The sequence below is a fragment of the Chiloscyllium plagiosum genome, unplaced genomic scaffold (assembly GCF_037043375.1).
Source record: "Chiloscyllium plagiosum isolate Xiang-an unplaced genomic scaffold, Cpla_swu_hap1 HiC_scaffold_14, whole genome shotgun sequence".
NCBI classification, from domain to species: domain Eukaryota; kingdom Metazoa; phylum Chordata; class Chondrichthyes; order Orectolobiformes; family Hemiscylliidae; genus Chiloscyllium; species Chiloscyllium plagiosum.
Genome location: NW_028270152.1, coordinates 54858328 through 54878356, shown reverse-complemented (window position 1 = coordinate 54878356; position 20029 = coordinate 54858328). Strand labels below are relative to the sequence as shown.

The 20029-nt window shown below is 41.8% G+C and overlaps 1 protein-coding gene across 2 annotated transcripts in view; it reads left to right on the top strand.

Annotated features, from left to right (window-relative positions):
* Positions 1-20029, top strand: part of shq1 (SHQ1, H/ACA ribonucleoprotein assembly factor) — a 141110-nt gene that overhangs the window by 42864 nt on the left and 78217 nt on the right. For both annotated transcript variants that reach the window (XM_087994454.1, XM_043708353.2), the window contains 2 exons: positions 7131-7243; positions 9848-9984. In XM_087994454.1, coding sequence (XP_087850580.1) covers positions 7131-7243; positions 9848-9984 — 250 coding nt within the window. The remainder of the gene's footprint in view (positions 1-7130; positions 7244-9847; positions 9985-20029) is intronic.

The following is a 20029-nucleotide window of genomic DNA, read 5'->3' as shown; positions in this document are numbered from 1 at the left end:
TACAGTGTTACAGGTGCAGAGTGAAAGATCAGAATTAACATTTGAGGGGTCTGTTCAGAAGTCTAATAAGAGCAGGGAAGAAGCTGTTCTTGAATCTGTTCATACGTGTATTGAAACTTTTATATCTTCTATCCGACGGAAGAGAGTATAATCAGGTGGGAGGGACTCTTGATTATGTTGGTCGCTTGTCCGAGGCAGCAGGAAGTATGGACTGAGTGAACAGATGGAAGGCCGGTTTGCGTGATGGACTGGCCGGTTTGCGTGATGGACTGGCCTGTGTTCACTACTCTCTGTAGGGTCTTGTGGTCTTGAGAGCAGCAATTTCCATGCCACTGTGATGCTTCCAGATAGGATGGAGTCCCCAGCTGTACCCTTTGATCCTGCGCAGACCAGCTTGCTCGAGAATTTGTAGACATCTTTCGCCTCTCCTTACTGCTAATTAGTTGGTTGAATATTTTTGAAATCGTCAGAATGCAGATATGCCTCCCATTCTGGCATTTGCATATTTCTATTTCGATTAAAAGCAAACCTTGGAACAGTTAAAATAGTTGGTGATATTTCTCAATTTCAGATGTGTTACAATGACTAGCATTTTTTAACAGCCATGTTTTGCTTGTCTCTGTCTCCACCTTTTGCTTGCTGTCTCCAATAGGCAGAAGCATACAAACCTCAAAAGTGGTACGTGTTTGAAATGTTTGCATATGTATTTGTGAACGAGACACACAATAAGTAAATGATATCGATATGTGATAGACGTTGTAGTGACAATCTCCACCACATGGGGGAGCCAGCACTCACATGGCTTGAAGTGAACAAGTTACAGTCAGACTCGGGGATCAAGATAGAGGACGTGACAGCAGGAGATATCAAATGGGATTTGGATTTTGAGGGGGTTTTTTGAAGATCAGAGTAAAAAGGCAATAGTTAATCCAACCTGACTAATGCAGAGCGCACAACCCTGGCTGTGCGATTGATGGGTGCAAAATCACTTGGATTCTGTAAGACATGGATTGGGATATAGGATTGAGCAGATTGTACAAGACCACAGTTGCCGCTTTTTTGTGCACGAAGGAGAAATTGAGAGTTTGCTCGGTAACTGGTGGAGGTAATCAATGATATGTATTTAAGGCTGAGATGGATTTTGTTTGGAAGAGGAGACAAGGGAATAGCAGAGCTCTGGAGAAATCTGTTTGCGCAGGATGTGGTTGAGGATGAGGGGTGGTTTGAAAGGAGCAATGTTTAATCTTGGAGAGGGTCTGGGATTGGAAACCCACCTCTGGGCCAAGCAAGATGCTTGGACTTTGTGCCTCTGGATTCGATCTGCATCCCAAAAGAGTTTCAACCAGAGTTAAATTGAAGAGTTATTGATGAGAACCAACTGACACAAAGTGGAATTTTAACAGAATGCTTCCTTCTAAGCCATCCAACTGCAGTGTTGGAGACCAGAGGGAGCTGCAAGGAGTGAGCATGGGGACATAGCAATGGCCAAGCAAGCCATTCAGTTGTATCAACCACTAAAATTCTCAAAGAAAGAATGAAACTGGCAACTGGGCAACGATGGCAAACTCTGCTCTGTCAGTCCTGCAAAGTGCTCCATCATCTGGGGACTCATGCCAAATTTTGGAGATTAGTAACCTGTTACAGTCATACTCACTGGTACCTTCCATGCAATGCTGCAGACAACACCATCACTATCTCTTGAGTATGTCCTGTCACACTGGCACATTTGTATGCAGTCTGGAGGGAGTTGCCCTGGGGGGGAAGTCAACATTTGCTCTGGACCACATGAAGTTTCATTGCATCAGGTCAAACATGGGCAGTAAAGCATCCTGTTGGTTATCACACTTAGCTGATTAATCTGTACTTCTCCATGTTGGACAGGACTTGGAGGAAGCATTGAGGATGGCAAGAGCTCTGAATGTACTGGGGTGGGGTGGGGTGGATTTGAATGTCCACCATCAAGTGTCTCCACAGCAACACAACTGATCAATGGTTGAGTCTTGACGGACATAGCTTCTATCCTGGGACTGAACGGGTAATGAGAGAATCAACATTGGGAAAAATTTAACTCATCTCATGCATCTGCAGCAGTCAGACTGATTGGAATCTATCCATTAGCATCAGTAAGAGTGATTACTGTGCAGTCATTATGGAAACAAGTCCTGTCTTCCCATTCCATGTGTGGCACTATCACCGTGCTTACTGGGATAGACTTCAGAAAGGTCAAGCATCTCAAGAATGGGCATTCATGAGACTCTGTGAACCATCATCAGCAGAAGTGTGCTTCAAACGGTCTGCAGCCTCATGGCCCAGCATATTCCCCATTCTATCATTTACCATCAGGCTAGGGGATCAATATTGGTTCAAAGAAGTGTACGGGAAGGCATGCCAGGAGCAGCACCAGGCATCCCTCAAACTGAAGTGTCAACCTGGTAAAGCTACTAAACGGGATTACTTGTGCGCCAAGCAGCAAGCGATGGGAAGAGCTAAGTGACTCCACAACCAATCTGCTGTCCTGCCACATCCAGTCGTGATTGGTGGTGCTCAAGGAAACGGCTCTCTGGAGGAAGAGACTCCATAATTCTGCTCTTCCTTGATTGATAGGATGTCCAGCAGATCAGTGTAAAAGAGAGACTTTGGAAACCGGGGTTTCAATCAGACCACTCGTTACTTTGGTCCAAATAGGGACAAAAGAACTTAGTGAGGTGAGGGTCCCTGCCATTGACATCAAAGCAGCTTCTGACAAAGTGTGATACCAAGGACTTCTAGGAAAACTGTATTGAGTCAGTGCAAATGGGGGGCGGTGGAATCTCTCCACTGGTTGGAGTCATTCCTAGTCCACAGAAAGATGGTCGTGGTGATTGGAGCTCAGTTATCTCCTTTTCTAGGACATCGCTGGAGAAAGCTTGCGATGGAGCAAGACGGAAGAAACTGGAGAGGGGACATGGGGAGATGGGTTTGTGATGGTTGTGGGTAAGGACAGGGCACAATGCAAGAACCCATGAACAGCAGGTCTGTGGTAGAAGAGACAGTGATGTTGGAAGGTAAAAGGAGATGATAAGTGAATAGCAAAAGAAATAAATGAAAGGCTGACTTGTGACTGGGACGAACAGTAGCTGCTGCATGCGAGAAACAGAGCTGAGGTTATGATCTGAAATTGTTGAACTCTGTGTTGGGTCCATTCAGCTGGAAAATGATTAATCTAAGTCAGGAGAGATGCTGTTCTTTGAACTAATGTTGAGCTCTATTGAAATAGTGCAGGAGGCAGAGGCCAGAGTGGGAGTGGGTGAAGAATTAAAATGACAGGCAGCCAGAAGCTTAGGTTCAAGCTTTGTTCCGCAAAGCAGTCATTCAGATGGTGTGTTTGATCTCCCCAGTGTACAGCTGAGTGCATTATGAGCAAGAAATACAATTGACTCTATTGAAAGAAGTACAAATAAATCACAGATTAAACTGGAAGGAGTGTTCAGAATCTAAAGTGGATCATGGAATCATACAGCGCAGAAGAGAGCCTTCAGCCCCATCAACTCTGTAAATCTCCAGTACTCCTAACTTCTATGGCCCATAGCTATGAATGCTACAAATTAAAAGTGCAGTCCAAGTAGTTTGTCAAGGTTCAGACTATCTTCAGTGCATTCCAGACCCACGCCCCCAACCCCCAGCACACTCTGGGTGAAAATTCTTTTCTTCAGATCCCTTGCCATTCACCTTTAAAAGTATGCTCCCTTATTTGACCCTCTAACTAAGAAGCACAGCTGCTTTCTATCCATTCTGTCTATGCCCCTCCTAATCTTATTTGTCTCTGTAAGGTTCCCCTTCAACCTTCTCTGCTCCAAAGGAACCAACCCTAGCAAATCCTGCACCTACATCTTGCTTCTCCCCAACTCAAAACAGTTGTGAAATACTCATTTAACACTCTACTAATGTCCTCCAGCTCCACGCGCAGATTGTCCCCCTGATTCCTAATGGGCCCTCCTATTGCCCTGGTTATCCTTTTCCCCTTAAAAAAACTTGTAGAATACCTTGGGATTTTCCCCGATCTTGCTCACCGGTGTTTTTTTCCTCATCCCCCCCTTTGCTTTTCTAATTGTTTTCTTAAGATTTACCCTGCACTTTCTGAACCTGATGATTTGCACCCTTTGTACCTATTATACTCTTTTTTTTTTTCTTCTTTTTTTATCCAGCCCTGAATGTTCCTGGTCATTCAGTGTCCTCAGGGCTTGTTGCTCCTACATTTCACCCGAAGGAGAATATATTGGACCTGCGTGCTCCTGAATTCCTTTGTGAAGTCCTCCCACTCTTCTGCTGTAAATGTACCTTTTTCGCTTCCCTTTGGCCACATCCTGTTTTATTTTAACAAAATCGCTCCCCTGTGTCTCTTTCCCCACCCCACCCCACAAAGTCAGAAACGCACATGTCCAGACCATCTTTCTGTTTTACCTCAACCAATTTAAAATGTACCGTGTATAATAGGCATTATCACTAAAATTCTCTTAGACTGTCCCCTCAAATCAGTCCGGCTTCGTTCCCAGAAATTGGTCAGGGTTTAATCCCTTAAATTGTCAGTCTCCTGAGATGTCCACAACGCAGTCACTCGGAGCTGGCAGTTTGATTCATGTGGTCTAGGGCATGTGCATAGGTGCATTTCCTGCTGGATTTGAGGCAAGAAGATGAGGAAATGCTGCCGAACATTTTATGTGAAGGCCAGGCTGAGTTGAAATCCTAATGAATTTATATGAAATATTTTGTTTTATTTGTGAAGTTTGTGATTTTCTTTATAGAATGGCTTTTAAGGTCAGGCCGTAACATTCAGATCTTTCATTTTCATTTGAGCAGTACCAAGTATTGTGCAGATGAAAATGCTAATACAGTGTCGACTAATTGATGATCTGTTTCAGGGAGGCCTACTTAATTGTTTATAGCCTTAAACTAAATATGTTCTTTTTTTAATAAGTTCCAGTTAATTAATTGCTTTAGGCTATAGATTAAAGTGAATAATATCAGGGGATTAACTGAAGAGCAAGTTGAAGACATTTGTGTGAAGTATTGTGACTATTTGAGAACTGGAAATCTTGGAATGAAAATGTTTTAATACAGGCCCAGTTATACTTGCAGCACAACAGTTATGAACAAGAGGAAAGAAAAGCCTGCATTTCTAAAGTGCCTTTTACAACCTTGGATGACTCAAATGATTGATGAAGCTGACTTACTACTGATGTATCTGAATACATGGTAGTTTTGCGCAATGTGCAGCGTGACTGAAGTTACTGACTTGCAAATGCAGGAGCAAAGTTTATTAGTCGGACTTTAAATGGAGTGCAGCATTCGCATGTTTGATGTTTGTTGTTGGTAAGGTCGTGAAAACATGCTTATCGATATGTTGAATATTAATTTTCAACTAATTGCTGAGAAGCAGGAATTGGACCCTTTTGAAAAAGGGCACAGTTTTTGAAACTGGCGAAAATGATTTCAAGTACGTCAAAATGTACATTTCTGTGCATTGCATATTCCAACTGTGTGGTGAGTAGACAGCATGTCTACATAATCCATCGGAGGGAATGGCACACTCCTAGGGTTTGTGAACAATCTTCCTTCCTGTGTCCTATCAGCAAGACATTGAGGAACCTGCCTGCAGTGCTCAGCAGCTAAAGACAAACCATTCAAAGGTTAATTGCCTGGGCAAGAAGTCCTTGATTTTTAAGCTACTGCTCCAGACAAACTAATGGGAATATAATTAGAATCTTCAGTTGGGTTTTAATTACTGGCTGGTGGATAGAGATCACTTAACCAGTTCAAGTCTGTAATGTGATTTAAGCATATGGGCTTCTGAGAAGGTCTTGTTCTTGCTGTCTGTCTCACTCTTTCCCACTATGAGCAAGCTTGGACCCTTGTTTATTCATTTCTCTCCGTTCTGCAGCTGACAGAAAGAAAGAAATCAACTCCACAGCAGCAACCCCACACAGATCGAAAACCCAGCTACGGCTGTTGAACACCTCGGCACTGAAAGTAAGGTTTCTGCCTGCAGCTGAACTGTGACTTTCTTTCAGTTCTGTGGACTCCGATTTGGTTCATCCTCCCGTCCTCTCTAATCTGTGTTTGTGTGTATAGTTGGACTGTGTAGAAGATGGAATGTGTTCTACTACTTGGATCAGTTTAAGTCTAAATATGAGTAGTCTCGTACTTGGCCAAAAGGAAGAATGCCTGTTTGGTTTATCCTTTTACAATCCTGTGTCCAAACAACTAAGTACGTATAACCTTTTCAAATAAAAGTAACCTGTTACAGTCAATCAAGGAGAACCAGGAAGAGTCAACCCCTTGCACCTACTTTTTACAGTAAAATGGTGACATTTTATTCTAGCATGACAAAATATTAGCCATTGCTGTGGGTAGCATGTTAACCTGCAGTGGGTACAGCTTTCTCTGAATATACAATGGCTGCAAGCCCTCTTGAAGTCTAGCACTACATGCGGTGATCTCTGTAGTCAATCAGTCTGAACCAGTGCAAATGATTACTCATCTTGTTGTGTCCATCTTTTTGTGCAAAATGAGGGCATCCACCTGAGTTGCAAAAGCATCATTTTTGCAAAAATGGAATGCTGGCTGACATCAGAAATACTGATGTGGATTGCATGCTGACTAATTGACCTGGAAACATACTTTTCTTGTACTATTTGCTGCGGTAATAAAATGGACTCTGCTGCAGGATTCTTATGCATTCTGTTAGTATTGCCCAGGCTGCTTCAGAGTTTCATAGAACAAAATAATCTTGTCACAGAACTGAGACATTTTCTGGAGGTCAAGTGCCTTCAGTAATGTTCAAGTGTAGTCTATTCAGCTAATGTTTGCAGTATGTGTTGCTAAGAAATGATCTCCTTTGATGAAGAGGTACTTGTTTATAATTTGTCAACTTGGTACAAATAAATCTGGGAGGTTGCAGTGTAGTGCAATTAATCTGCCATGGTTGCTATCTGACCCGGTCTTCATGTGGTGCTAGTAATGTTCCCAATATGGAGCCAATGATAATATTAAGGTTTTATTTAATGGTGCTTCATTGTGGAATGATGAACAAATGAGCAACATGTTGTTTGATTACCGTATTGCCAAGCTTAATTTGGGTTTGTCATCACCAGGATGAACTCACTGATGTGATTGACCTGAAGGAACCAGACAGCACCACAATGGTTGAACGTCGGCAGAAACGGTTAGCTGCTGAAGAGGCCAAGTTTGATTCTGATCATTATCTGTAAGTGAAAATTGTGAGCTTAAACCGAGAGCTGCAATTTTATTGTTAAAGCATTTAAACCATGGCTGATTTTAAAGTTGTCATGTAGAACCAACTTCACTTTTCTAGTCTCTCTCTCTTCGCACATGCACTCTCTTTTTACATACTTTCTGTCTGTCCTTTTTTTTTCTTTTTCGACGACTTCTGTCCCTGTCTTGAAACGTACCTTGATTTAAAATTGTATTTTTATATGTTGTCTCTGCCCTCTCCGTACTTCGTATATTGCTCACTTTCTCAAGTACTTTTTCTCCCTCTTATTATTGTACTCTTAATGTTACAGCCCTTGTGTAGATTTGTGTGAAAACATGCATGCGTTCTGGCTGCCCTGAGGGTTATCCGAATGTACGGTCTCAATAGTGAATATTCCTTTACGCTAGTTCTCCTAGTGATCTCTGGACTCTGAGATGCCAAGCAGCTGTAAAATACTTGGAAACAAATTTAGTTGTCCAAACTTTTTTTTAAAAAAAAAACAAGGATCTTCTGTTCTCTCTGGAGACTTGTTGTGATTTTCACCTTTTTCAGTCAGGATCAACTGCAACCAGAATGGGTGTATACATTGGGTTCAATCAGAGTTTAAGACAGGATAAAATAACCTAGGTATACAACAGAATCATACGACCATGAATACTGACCAGGTCAGCTGGTGCCATCAGCAAACCGCACTTTTTCTTTGGAACCTCATGTCTGCAGAACTTCTGACTACCCAAGAGTGTTAGCCTGGATCTGCCCTGCACACATGAGGTATAATTTGTTTTTTAAAAAGTAAGACTAATTATGGCACAATTCTGCACTGTAAAACTTTTCTGAAGCACATTCCTGCTTCTCTTAGAGAAGTGAACAATACAGAGTTGTTTAGGATTAGGTAGTCACAAAAATGTATTCATTTTATTGTAACCATTTATCAGACTTGCTCATTGAGAATAGATGGCTGTATAAAGTCTTTCATTAAGAAGATATTCTGTGGAGTTTACTTTAGTAGTCACCCAGGTAATGGATTGCACAGCAATCCAACCCTCTGTTTAAATCACAAAACAAGAGTATAGAAAAACCACCCACAGTTTTTTTTATTCTCAAGTCTAGAAAGCTCAATCATGTGTTGACAAAATGTTGAAGTTCCATGAAACTGATATCTTGTTAATTTACTGTCGTAGTGCCATGCAGATGTACAGCATGGAAACAAATTTTCCCCTGAGGTCCCTTTTTAAATCTTTTCCCTCTCACCTTAAACCTGTATCCTCTTGTTTTGGACTCCCCTACCCTGGGGAGTCCAAAACTCCCCTACCCTGGGGAGGCCTTGACAATTCACCCTATCCATAACCCTTCGGTCCAACTTGTACATGCTGGCCAGATACCTTAAGTTTAATCTAGTTCCGTTTACCAGCATTTTGGCCATATCCCTCCAAATCCTTCCGATTCATATACCCATCCAGATGCAATTGTAAATATTGTAATTTTGCCAGCTTCCACCACTTCTTCTGGTGGTTCATTTCATACACATACCACCCTCTGCTTGAAAACGTTACCCCTTAGCCTACAAAGGACTGTTAAACTGTACCCTGAAAATTCCCCTGTTACTCTTGAGTTATGTCTTAATGACCAACATGACGGCATGATGGCTCAGTGGTTAGCACTGCTGCTTCACAGCGCCAGGGACCCGGGTTCAATTCCCATCTGGGGCAGCTGTCTGTGTGGTGTTTGCACATTCTCCCCGTGTCTGCGTGGGTTTTCTCCAGATGCTCCAGTTTCCTCCCACAGTCCAAAGATGTGCAGGTTAGGTGAATTGGCCATGCTAAATTGCCCATTGTGTTTGGTGTAATAGTCAGGGCTGAATGTAGGAGGGTGGATTGCTCTTCGGAGCGTCGGTGTGGACTTGTTGGGCCGAAGGGCCTGTTTCCACACTGTAGGCAATCTAATTTTAAAAAAAAATTGTCAAATGAGATTGTGTAACTTGAAACCCATTTGTATAAAAATGCTTTGACTCTTTTAACTTAAATATATTTCTGTGCATTGTTTACAAAATCGTCATATACAATCCCTACAATGTGGAAGCAGACTGGGTCCAGACTGACATTCCAAAGAGCATCCCACTCTATCCATATAACCCTGCATTTTCCCATAGCTAATTCACCTTTCCTTCATATTCCTGGACACTGGACAATTTAGCATGGCTAATCCACCTAACCTGCACATCTTTGGACTGTGGAAGGGAAGGGGAGCACCCGGAGGAAACCCATGCAGACACGGTAAGAATGTGTAAACTCCACAAAAGCAGTCACCCACTAGTGGAATCGAACTGGGGTCCCTGGCGCTGTGAGGCAGCAGTGCGAACCACTGAGCCAGCTTCCTGTCTGAAGGGAGTGGAGAATGTAGGCATTGTTTTTAAAATCAAATTTTCCTAATGGGTTTAGTAAGTTAATTGTACTAAAATAATCTTGTGACAAATAAATAACAGAATCTTGAGTTGAGGGGGGGAAAAAGTGTACCAAATGTTTTAATTCTTTAGTCAGGTTGGGTTTGCTGGTAAAGAAATACTGTTAAGATGCTGTGACTGTCTTTGACCTTCAGTGCTGACTTGTTTGAGGATGACGCCATTCAGGATTTGCTGAAGTATAAACCTTGGTGGGCAGGCATGCAGAAGAGAAAAGAAGCAAAGAAAACCCGGAGTGAACAACATTCGATGGAGGAGACAGAAAGTCGATTTGGTGAGTGAGTGGACGATGATTACTGTCATCTAACTGACAAACTGATCACTATGTCTTGATAATCATAAAATCCCTATAGGCCAAACAAGTCCACATTGATCCTCCAAAGAGTAGCCCACCCAGACCCATTCTCCCACCCTGTTACTCTACCTTTACCCCTGACTAATGCACCGAACCTATACATCCCTGAACACTATGGACAATTTAGCATGGCCAATTCACCTAACCTGCACATCTTTGGATTGCGGGAGGAAACCGGAGCACCCAGAGCAAACCCCAGCAGACATGGGGAGAATGTGCAAACTTCACACACAGTGTCGCCTAAGACTGGAATCGAACCTGGGACCCTGGTGCTGTGAGGCATCAGTGCTAACCACTGAGCCACCATGCCGCCCACTATTTATTTACTTCCTTTTGTATGACACAACATTTGCTCTGGTAGAGGTTCAACTCGATTAGCATCCAAACAATAGGTCAGAAATTATGGAGTAAGCTCACTCTAAATATGTGTAAACCCACATCAAAAGCATTCAGTTACAAATGTCACTCGAAACAATTTGTTGCAGCACCCAGTTAAGCATATTGATCAATCTCAAAATTATATCCATCAAAATTGCATCATTAGTTTCAAAATCTTGGCACGTCAAATTGTAATTAATTACTCTTAATAGAAATGCTCCTGAGCAAAGTGATCATTTCAAGCCCTAGGCTGTAACCTTCCTTGTGAAATGGCTTACAACATTATACAACAGATGGTTTTGAAGTAAGCAATCTGTTACATATGTACTGCTGATTTATTTCTCTAATTATTGAATCTCTCCTTCCAAGAAAATCTCTTAAATAGGCTGTGATGATTGCAGAAAAAATAAGTTGCATTATTGTAGTAACATCCGCTGTTTTATCCCTGTGAAAGGATTTAAATTACTTAAGAGTTGGAGAGTGGAATATCAACTAGGATTAACGCAGAACAAAGAAAATTATAGCACAGGAACAGGTCCTTTGGCCTTCCAAGCCTGCGCCGATCCAGATCCTTTATCTAAATCTGCTGCCTCTTTTCTAAGGATCTGTATCCCTTTTCTCCCTGCTCATTCATGTATCTGTCTAAATACATCTTTAATGGTGCAAATGTTCCCATCCCTACACTTCCACTGGCAACGTGTTCCAGGCACGCACCACCCTCCATGTGAAGAACCTTCCACACATATCTCCCCTAAACTTTTCCTCTCTCACTTTGAACTAGTGACCCCTAGTAATGAAGCCTTCCACTCTGGGGGGGGGGGGGGGAACAGGGAAAAGCTTCTTGCTATCAATCCTGCCAACACCTCTCATGATTTTGTAAGTCTCAATCAGATCACCCCTCAACCTCTATCTTTCCAATGAAAGTAATCCTAATCCATTCAATCTGTCCTCGTAGCTAGCTAGCACCCTCCATACCAGGCAACATCCTAGTGAACCTCCTCTGCACCCTCTCCAAAGGTCACAAATCAATCTGTTTTGTATTTTAAAGCATTCATCACAAAATCTTTTATTAACACTTTGCAAAATGGTGAGTGAAATAGATACAAATGAACATATGTTAGACATTTCATAATGAAAGACATAAGAGAAAACCTTTTGAGAATTTTGATTTTAAACTAGTGGCATATGATTTCTCGCTTATTTTTGTAAATGGGTTTAAAAATTGATTACGCTGATTTCCCCCCCCCCCCCCCCCCCCCAAATCATTAGATTTAAACAACTGCATACCTCCTGGAGACGTTAATGGAACTTTCTTTACACTGAGGGATTACGGCTGGAGAGAGAAATCTTCAAATCTTTAGCTGAATTGAGGATCTTTTTAATTCAAAAGCTTTGGGCAAGTTTAAAGAAACCTAACTAGGCTAGTTTTTTTTTTCTTTGTTTTTAAAACCAAACTTGAGGCCTTGAGTTTGTGTTTCAGTAAAAGAATGCCATGTTAAGTTAATAAACAAACAAAATTTGATCTATCAAGCCAGATGCAAGTGTAGTCTCTTTTAGAAACTGGAGATTTTTCAGAGTTATAAAGGAAAATGTTCCCCCAGTGGAACCATATAGTTTGTGAAACTTCAAAACCAGGCGTATTTGGTTACAACTCTGAAGAGTACTGGAAGACTCAAAATCTAAGCTCTTAATTTTGATTGTGGAAAAGGCCTCACAGCTCATAGACCAGAATTAAAAAGAAGCAGTTAAGGTAAACCTACAGATGTGATAGGAACGAATTTCCCTGGATTTTTGAGTAACGGTAATATGATGGTGGGTATGGGGAGTTGATGGAATTTTGTTCAGCCAAGTGCTTTTAAATCTTTCAGCTCTTCAACTGTACATACTAATTTATTTTATTTACTTTGTGTCATAAACTTCTTTCTTATCGTTAAAACTAAGTTTTCAGCCTCGTATGCTAATCTTTCAGTGAAAATTTTCAAAGGAACAAATTATGATCAATCAAGTCAGATTTCATTCTGGGATTTTATTTTTTCAATAATAACATCGGTGGGGTGAAGAGCAGTTTAGCATTGGCATGTTTGTCCACATCATTGCAAGTTACTGGCATTTTGGCTTTACATTTAGATAGTTATTTGATGACAGTGGCTAGCAATCTATTAAAGTTACTTCTTTCTCTAAGCATATAACTTCAAACATAACTGCAATTCTGAAAAGTAAGTTGCACATATAAATTGAGGGTTTTTAAAGAAGCAAAATTTGTGAACTGGACAAAACTGCACTCCTTTTTGCTCATTTAGAAGTCCACGCAGTAATAAATCAACAACAGCTTGTGTTGAAGGCACTATGTATAAAATCATAGAACCCCTACAGTGTGGAAACAGGCCCAACAAGTCCACACCGACCCTCCAAAGAGTAAACCACCCAAACCCATTTCCCCTACCCTATATTTACCCCTGACTAATACACCTAACCTGTACATCCCTGAATGCTATAGGCAATTTAGCATGGCCAATTCACCTAACCTGCACACCTTTGGATTGTGGGAGGAAATTGGAGCACCCGGAGGAAACCCACACAGACACAGGGAGAATGTACAAACTCCATGCAGACAGTTGCCCAAGGCTGGAATCGAACTCCGGTCCCTGGCGCTGTGCAGCAGCAGTGCTAACCACTGAGCCACCATGCCGCCGTATAATTGTAACAAATAGTCCCAAGGCACTTAACCAAATTCTGTTTGCAACTCATGGAAGTTATTCACATAGATGCCTGTAAGTTTGTTTTGGTGGTGGTGGGGGCGGGGGGGGGGGGGGGGGGTTGGGGGGAGGAGGTGGGGGGAGAAAGGTGAACAAAGTGGCTTGTGTAATGCATCTTGATGGCTGTGTTTATTGTTGTGCAAATGAATGGTGATGGCTTTATTTTTTTAAGCTGTCATGAATTTGCAAGAATTGGTCTTGATGTTAAACTCAGCATTGTACAAGTTGGGGTTCCATTCAGCAGCCGTTTACAAAGCACAGGCTGTTGTGGCTGAACTAACTGTTCAATGTGTGTATTAGGTCTGCTTTTTTTTTAAAAGAAGCTGATTTTTTTTGGTTGAGTATGTGAGTGGAGTAAACATGGCTGGGTTCAGTAAATTGAATTCACTGCTGCAAAAGAGATGACATTCCACTGCAGCAGAATCTTAAGGATGTCTGCCGCCTTCACTTCATTGCTGGTGAACCAGGGAAGAATCTCATATTTCTTTGTTAATGTTCTGAGCTACGGTATCTTGAAATAATTCGACAGGCATGCAGCAGCTGGTGAAGGTTTAAGTGCTTGAGCTGACATGCATTACTCTGAGTAAATTGTTTAAGATCTGAATAAACTGCAGCCTTTTCAGAGCACAGTTATCCTTCACAGTTGCTGCCTGCTGGAGACCAAATGTTGTCTAAGTCATTTCAAAGGACTGTTTCTGCTGGATGTCTGAGGGAAATGCACACGATCTGTCAGGCCTGAGCCTGACGTGCTTCCTTTGACTGAGCAGATCTGCCCCTGTAGACTCAGTACAAAGACTTGATACTTTTGCATGGATACTTCTAAATGGATTCCTGTCGTAGTGGTATTGTCGCACCTCACTGGGGTGGAGCACTAGAAAGAGAGCCCTGTTACTCCTTCCTGGAGTCGTCATGAAATGGTGCCAGCTCATAGCAACTTGTACACAATTTACTGTATTTTCATAAATACATGTAACAATAAATTACTGAAACTTTTATATAATCTTTCATTTTAGTATGTACAAGTTCCCAATTTATGTGTTGGTGTAGACCAGTTTTCTCTACTTGACAAGAATTGCTATTTCTTAAAATAGATTCTCGCTACAAGAATTACAAACTATTGCCACGTGATTCTAGGTTAAAACTCTAGGCCTGTTATAAAACTCCCCTGAAACACATACACAAACGTGAATAAACATTGGTGTTATGTATGAAGGTAAAAGGAAAACTAGGCAGACAGTTTAATAGCCCTTGTCCCCTCCGTTCACTGAAATGATCCTGTTGTTTCCCAGGTCTTGCTGATCTTCAACCTTCTCCAGGTACTTTTTTTCACGTCGTTTTCAGGGGACACTGAGAAACTGCGTCACCAATCATTAGTCTCTGATTTCTTATTTAAAAGTAGTACCTTTGAGCAAACTGTGGGAGAAGTTAGCTGGCTCGCCTTATTATTGTAGAGTTAAAAATCACACAACACCAGGTTATAGTCCAACAGGTTTAATTGGAAGCACTAGCTTTTGGAGCACTGCTCCTTCATCAGGTGGTTCATCAGGTGACAGCATAAATCAGGTCATTCGGCCCATCAAATCCAGACCGACACTCTAAAGAGCATCCCACCCTCCTACTGTATCCCTGTTACCCTACGTTTCCCATAGCTAATCCACATTCCTGGATAATATGGGCAGTTTAGCATGGCCAATCCACTTAACTTAATCATGAAAATGGCAGCTAACTAATTAAAATCTCTGGTTCACTAACCTGTTTTCTTTAATGGGTAAGCCCTGCATTTGATGCAGTGTCATTCACTGTAATGTTTGATCTTTACTGCCTCAAACGACCTAAAGCTGCTCCAGAATAATTCAGCATGTTCAATAATTATGGCCTTGCCAGCAACTTGCACTTCCCAAGAATGAATCTGTCCAGGAGTCAAATGGAAGAAAAATGGAGTGCAGATAACTTTGCTGATATTTGTGTTTTGACTATGGGGCTTTTTTTTCTTCCCAATACTCTTCAACTGTTGTAACTTCACATTCAGAAGCCCTGTACTTTAAGTGGCTTTAGGTTTCTCCCAGGCAGTAGACTTTTAATGTTTTTCTTTGACTTCACTTTTGGGATGTGGTCCAATTTTATTGCCAGTTCCTAATTGCCCTTCAGAAGGTGGTGGTGAGCTGCCTTCTTGAACCTCTGCATCTGGATGCTTTAGATATACCCACAATGCCAAAAGGGAGGGAATTCCTGGAGTTTAACCCAAGAAACAGCAATATATTTCCAAGTCTGTATACACTGTTGCTACTGAATTTCAGTGGTGGAGAGACTGAACATTTGTGGATATGCTGCCAAACAAGTAGGCTGCTTTGTCTTGGATGGTGTCAGGCTTCTTGAATGTTACTGGAGCTGCATCCATTTAGGTAGGTAGGGTGTATTCCATCACACTTCTGACTTGCATCTTGTCGATGATGGACAGGCTGTGGGGAGTCAGGAAGTGTGTTACTCACCACAGTACTCCGAGCAATGGCATTTATGTCACACGAATGTTACTTTCCACTTCTCAGCCCAAACTGGAATATTGTCCAGATTTTTTGCATTTGAACATGGATTGCTTTAGTATCTGAAGAGTTGTAAATGGTGCTGAATACTGTGCGATCATTGGTAAAAATCCCTGCTTCTGACCTTACAATACAGGGAAGGTTATTGATGAAGCACCTGAAGATGATTGGGTCTATAACAGTACCCAGAGGACCTCCTGTAGAGATGTCTTGGACCACATAAACTGATCTCCAACAGTCATAACCATCGTTCTATATCATAGAATCCCTACAGTGTGGAAATAGGCCCTTTTGGCTCAATAAGCCCACACTGACCCTCTGAAGAGTGATCCTCCAAGACCCATTCCCCATCACTCTACATTCACCCCTGACTAATGCACCTAACCTACACATCAATGAATACTAGGGACAATTTAGCATGGCCAGTTCACCTAACCTGAACGTCTTTGGATTGTGAGAGGAAACCAGAGCACCCGGAGGAAACCCGTGCAGACACGGGGAGAATGTGGAACTCCACACACACACACAGTTGCCCTGGGCTGAAATCGAACCCGGCTCCCTGGCACTCTGAGATTGCAGTGCTAGCCACTGTGTGCAGGGTATAACTCAAACCAGCAAAGAGTTTGCTCCATGATGCCCATTCACTTCAGTTTTGCTAGGGCTCCTTGATGCCACATTCTATGAAATGCACTGTGGCTCTCACCTCACCTCTGCAATTCAGGTCTTTTGCCCGTGTTTGAGGTAAGGCTGTAATGAGGTCAGGAACCGAGTGGCCCTGGCGGAATCCAAACTAGACGTCACTGAACAGGTTAGTGCTGAGCAGGTACTGCTTAACAGCACTGTTGATGATACTTTCCATCACTTTACTAATGATTGAGAGAAGTCTGATGGGGCAATAATTGACTGACTGGTTAGGATGTGATCTACATTTTTTCATACCTGGGCAATTTTCCACATTGTTGAATAGATACCAGTGTTGGAACTATACTGGAAGAGTTTGGCTTGGGGAGTGGCAAGTTCTGCAGCACAAGTCTTCAGTACAGTTGCTGGAATGTTGGGGCCACAGCCTCTGGAGTATCCAGTGCTTCCAACTGTTTGATATCATGTGGAGTGAATTGAATAGGCTGAAGACTGTTCTCTGTAATTCTGGGGATCCCTGGAATACGCTGAGATGGTGCAACCTCTTGGCAGTTCTGTCCGAAGATTGCTGCAGCCTTCGCTTTTGCAGTGATATGCGAGCCCATCATTTGAGGGTGAGGATCTTCTGTGGTGGTGCCTCCTCCAATGAGTTTTGAATTGTTCACCACCATTCACGACTGAAGTGCCTGGACTGCAGAACTTAGATTTGACCCGGTGGTTGTAGGATTGAGTAGCTCTATCATTTGCTGCATATGCTATTTGCCACGCAAGTAGTCCCCTGTTTGGTCACTTCACCAGGTTGAGACCTTATTTTTTAGGTATGCCTGGTGCATTTTCCATTTAAACCAAGGTTGATACCCTGGCTCGACGGTAATGGGTGAGTGAATGATATGCTGGGCCATGGGGTTGCAAATTATATTGGAGTACAGTTCTACTGCTGTTGATGGCCCACTGTACCTTATGGATGCTCAGTCTTGAGTTTCTGGATCCGTTCAAAGTCTGTGCCATTTAGCACAGTGATAGTGCTGCACAACATGATGGATTGTGAAGTGCAGTGGGAGGTTCTGTTTATTTCCAGATCCATTCATATTGTACACGTTTCTGACTCTGATCTAGATGCCATAGTTTGCAGTGAGTTGAAGTTTTAAAAGGTTGCAAGAAAGGAGAGTGGCCAGGAGCCCATTGGAATAGTAGAGATAAATCTGACAAATCCGATTCTAGCTTAGATACTTGAAGGCAACCGATAGCAACGGTACATGATAGAATGGTAATTGCATTAGAACTATGGGTAATTAGCATTCTCCAATTAACTAAGTCTTCATGAGAAATTGTGCCTTACATTTAATAGAATTATATCTGATTTAGATTCATGGGTTCTCTAGGAAAAAAGAATTATATGTGCTTAATTTTTTCAGTAGCTGTGGTGTGACTGAGTACGTGAGATCTGAACAAATGATTTTAAACTGGAGAGCCTTGTACCTGGGTTGTTTTACCACTGAGAGATTTATGGTGTCTGTAATTACTAGACTAATCAAAAGGCATCGAATTGATGAAACATTGCTTATGATGTAAAACAATTTGAGCTCAACAAAATTGATGCATTTATCCCCTGCTTTGCAAGTTTAGACTGAAATGCGAATCTCTCATGTATATTTTTGTCTGTTTGATTTGAAATGGCAAGGATTTATGAAAATTTGCTTTGTTAGCTCTGTACAAGCAAGCAGGAGGAGTGGAACAGCGGAAACCCTGAGCTTCTGGAACAGTTTGCATTAAAATGCTATAATTGAAGTGATGACATAGCTGTGAACTTGTGCACAACAGCCAAAGAATGGGCACTGTCATAAACACCTGATCAAGTACATTATGGAATAAGCAACTCTTTAGCGTTAAAATGATGATCCACCATTATTTCTAATATGATTACGGAAGCAGGTTTTTGGGGGTTAGTTAAAAAGAAAATTCAGACTAGATGTCAGGAAACTCCTCATCATGTCAAGAGAGATTAACATTGAACTGGATCCCAAAAGTAATAGTCAGATTGGATATTTAATTCGTGATTGAATACTTTAGTGATAGAAATTAAATAATGATTTTGATGGGCTGTAATAAAATTGACTAACTTTCCTTCCTTTAATTCTCTTATTTAGATTAGATTAGATTCCCTACAGTGTGGAAACAGGGCATTCGGCCCAACAAGTCCACACCGACCCTCCGAAGAGTAAGCCACCTAGACCCATTCCCCATATTTACCCCTGACTAATGTACCTAACACTATGGGCAATTGAGCATGGCCAATTCACCTGATCTGCACATCTTTGGACTGTGGAAGGAAACTGGAGCACCCAGAAAAAACCCACACAGACATGGGGAGAATGTGCAAATTCCACCCAGACGGTCACCCAAGGCTCGAATTGAACCCGCGTCCCTGGTGCTGTGAGGCAGCAATGCTAACAACTGAGCCACCATGCTTCCCACAATTATTTCCACAAAAAAAATGTTTTGAATATGTTTTAATGATAATGTGAAACGGTGGGGGCTTTTAGAAAGTGATCAGGACGTGACTGAGGAATCTGAACTGTGTTCTCTTGCAACAAGCAAAATAGCTCTCTTTGACTTGTCTCTGAGTAACAAAGTGAGTTAAGTATTCTTAAAACTTTGTATTGGGCCATTGTTATCGCAATTGAATGCAATCTAATATAACTAGAGGGATAAATATAAGGCAAAATCATTTGTTTACAAAAATGAATAGAGTGAAATGAAAGAGAACTTTGGTGCAGGTGAAAGGGAAAGTTGTCCCATTGAGTATTAGGTAAAGGAATATTTAACCAGGAGATGGTAGGTCCTTAAGTGGAGGAAAAAAAGGATTGTATTGATGGACTAAATTTTAAATTTTAAAATGTGACTATTGCTTGCAGCATTGATAATTAATCCTGGACCAAATAAGTTAAAAATCACACAACACTGGGCTATAGTCCAACAGGTTTATTTGGAAGCACTAGCTTTCGGAGCACTGCTCCATCATCAGGTGGTTGACGAAGGAGCAACGCTCCGAAAGCTAGTGCTTCCAAATAAGCCTGTTGGCCTATAGCTTGGTGTTGTGAGAATTTTAACTTGGTACACTGTCCAACACCAGCACCTCCAAATCATGGACCAAATAAAGAAGTCAAAATGCAAAGGTTTATATAATATATTCAAGGATGTGACGGAAACTTTAAAAAGAACGTCAAAGCCACTCAGAATTAAAGCCAATGCTGGTGAAATTCAGCACATCTGGCAGCATCTGTGGAGGGAGAAAAAAAGTTTCTTTCAGAACTGAAGAGGCGGGAGAGTTATTTTTATTCACTTGTGGGATGTGGGCATCACTGGCTGGCCAGCATTTATTGCCCATCCCTAGTTGCCCTTGAGAAGGTGGTGGTGAGCTGTCGTCTTCAAGCGCTGCAGTCCATATGCTATACATAGCCACACAGAAGGAATTCAATGATTTTTGACCCAGCGACAGTGAAAGAACGGTGATATGTTTCCAAGTCAGGATGATGGGTGGCTTGGAGGGGAGCTTGCAGGTGGTCTTTTTTTTTTTGCTTGAGTTAAAGGAGGAAGAAGGACAAGATGATAGAGAAAAACAGATACTGTGAGAGGTGGGCAGACCTTCAA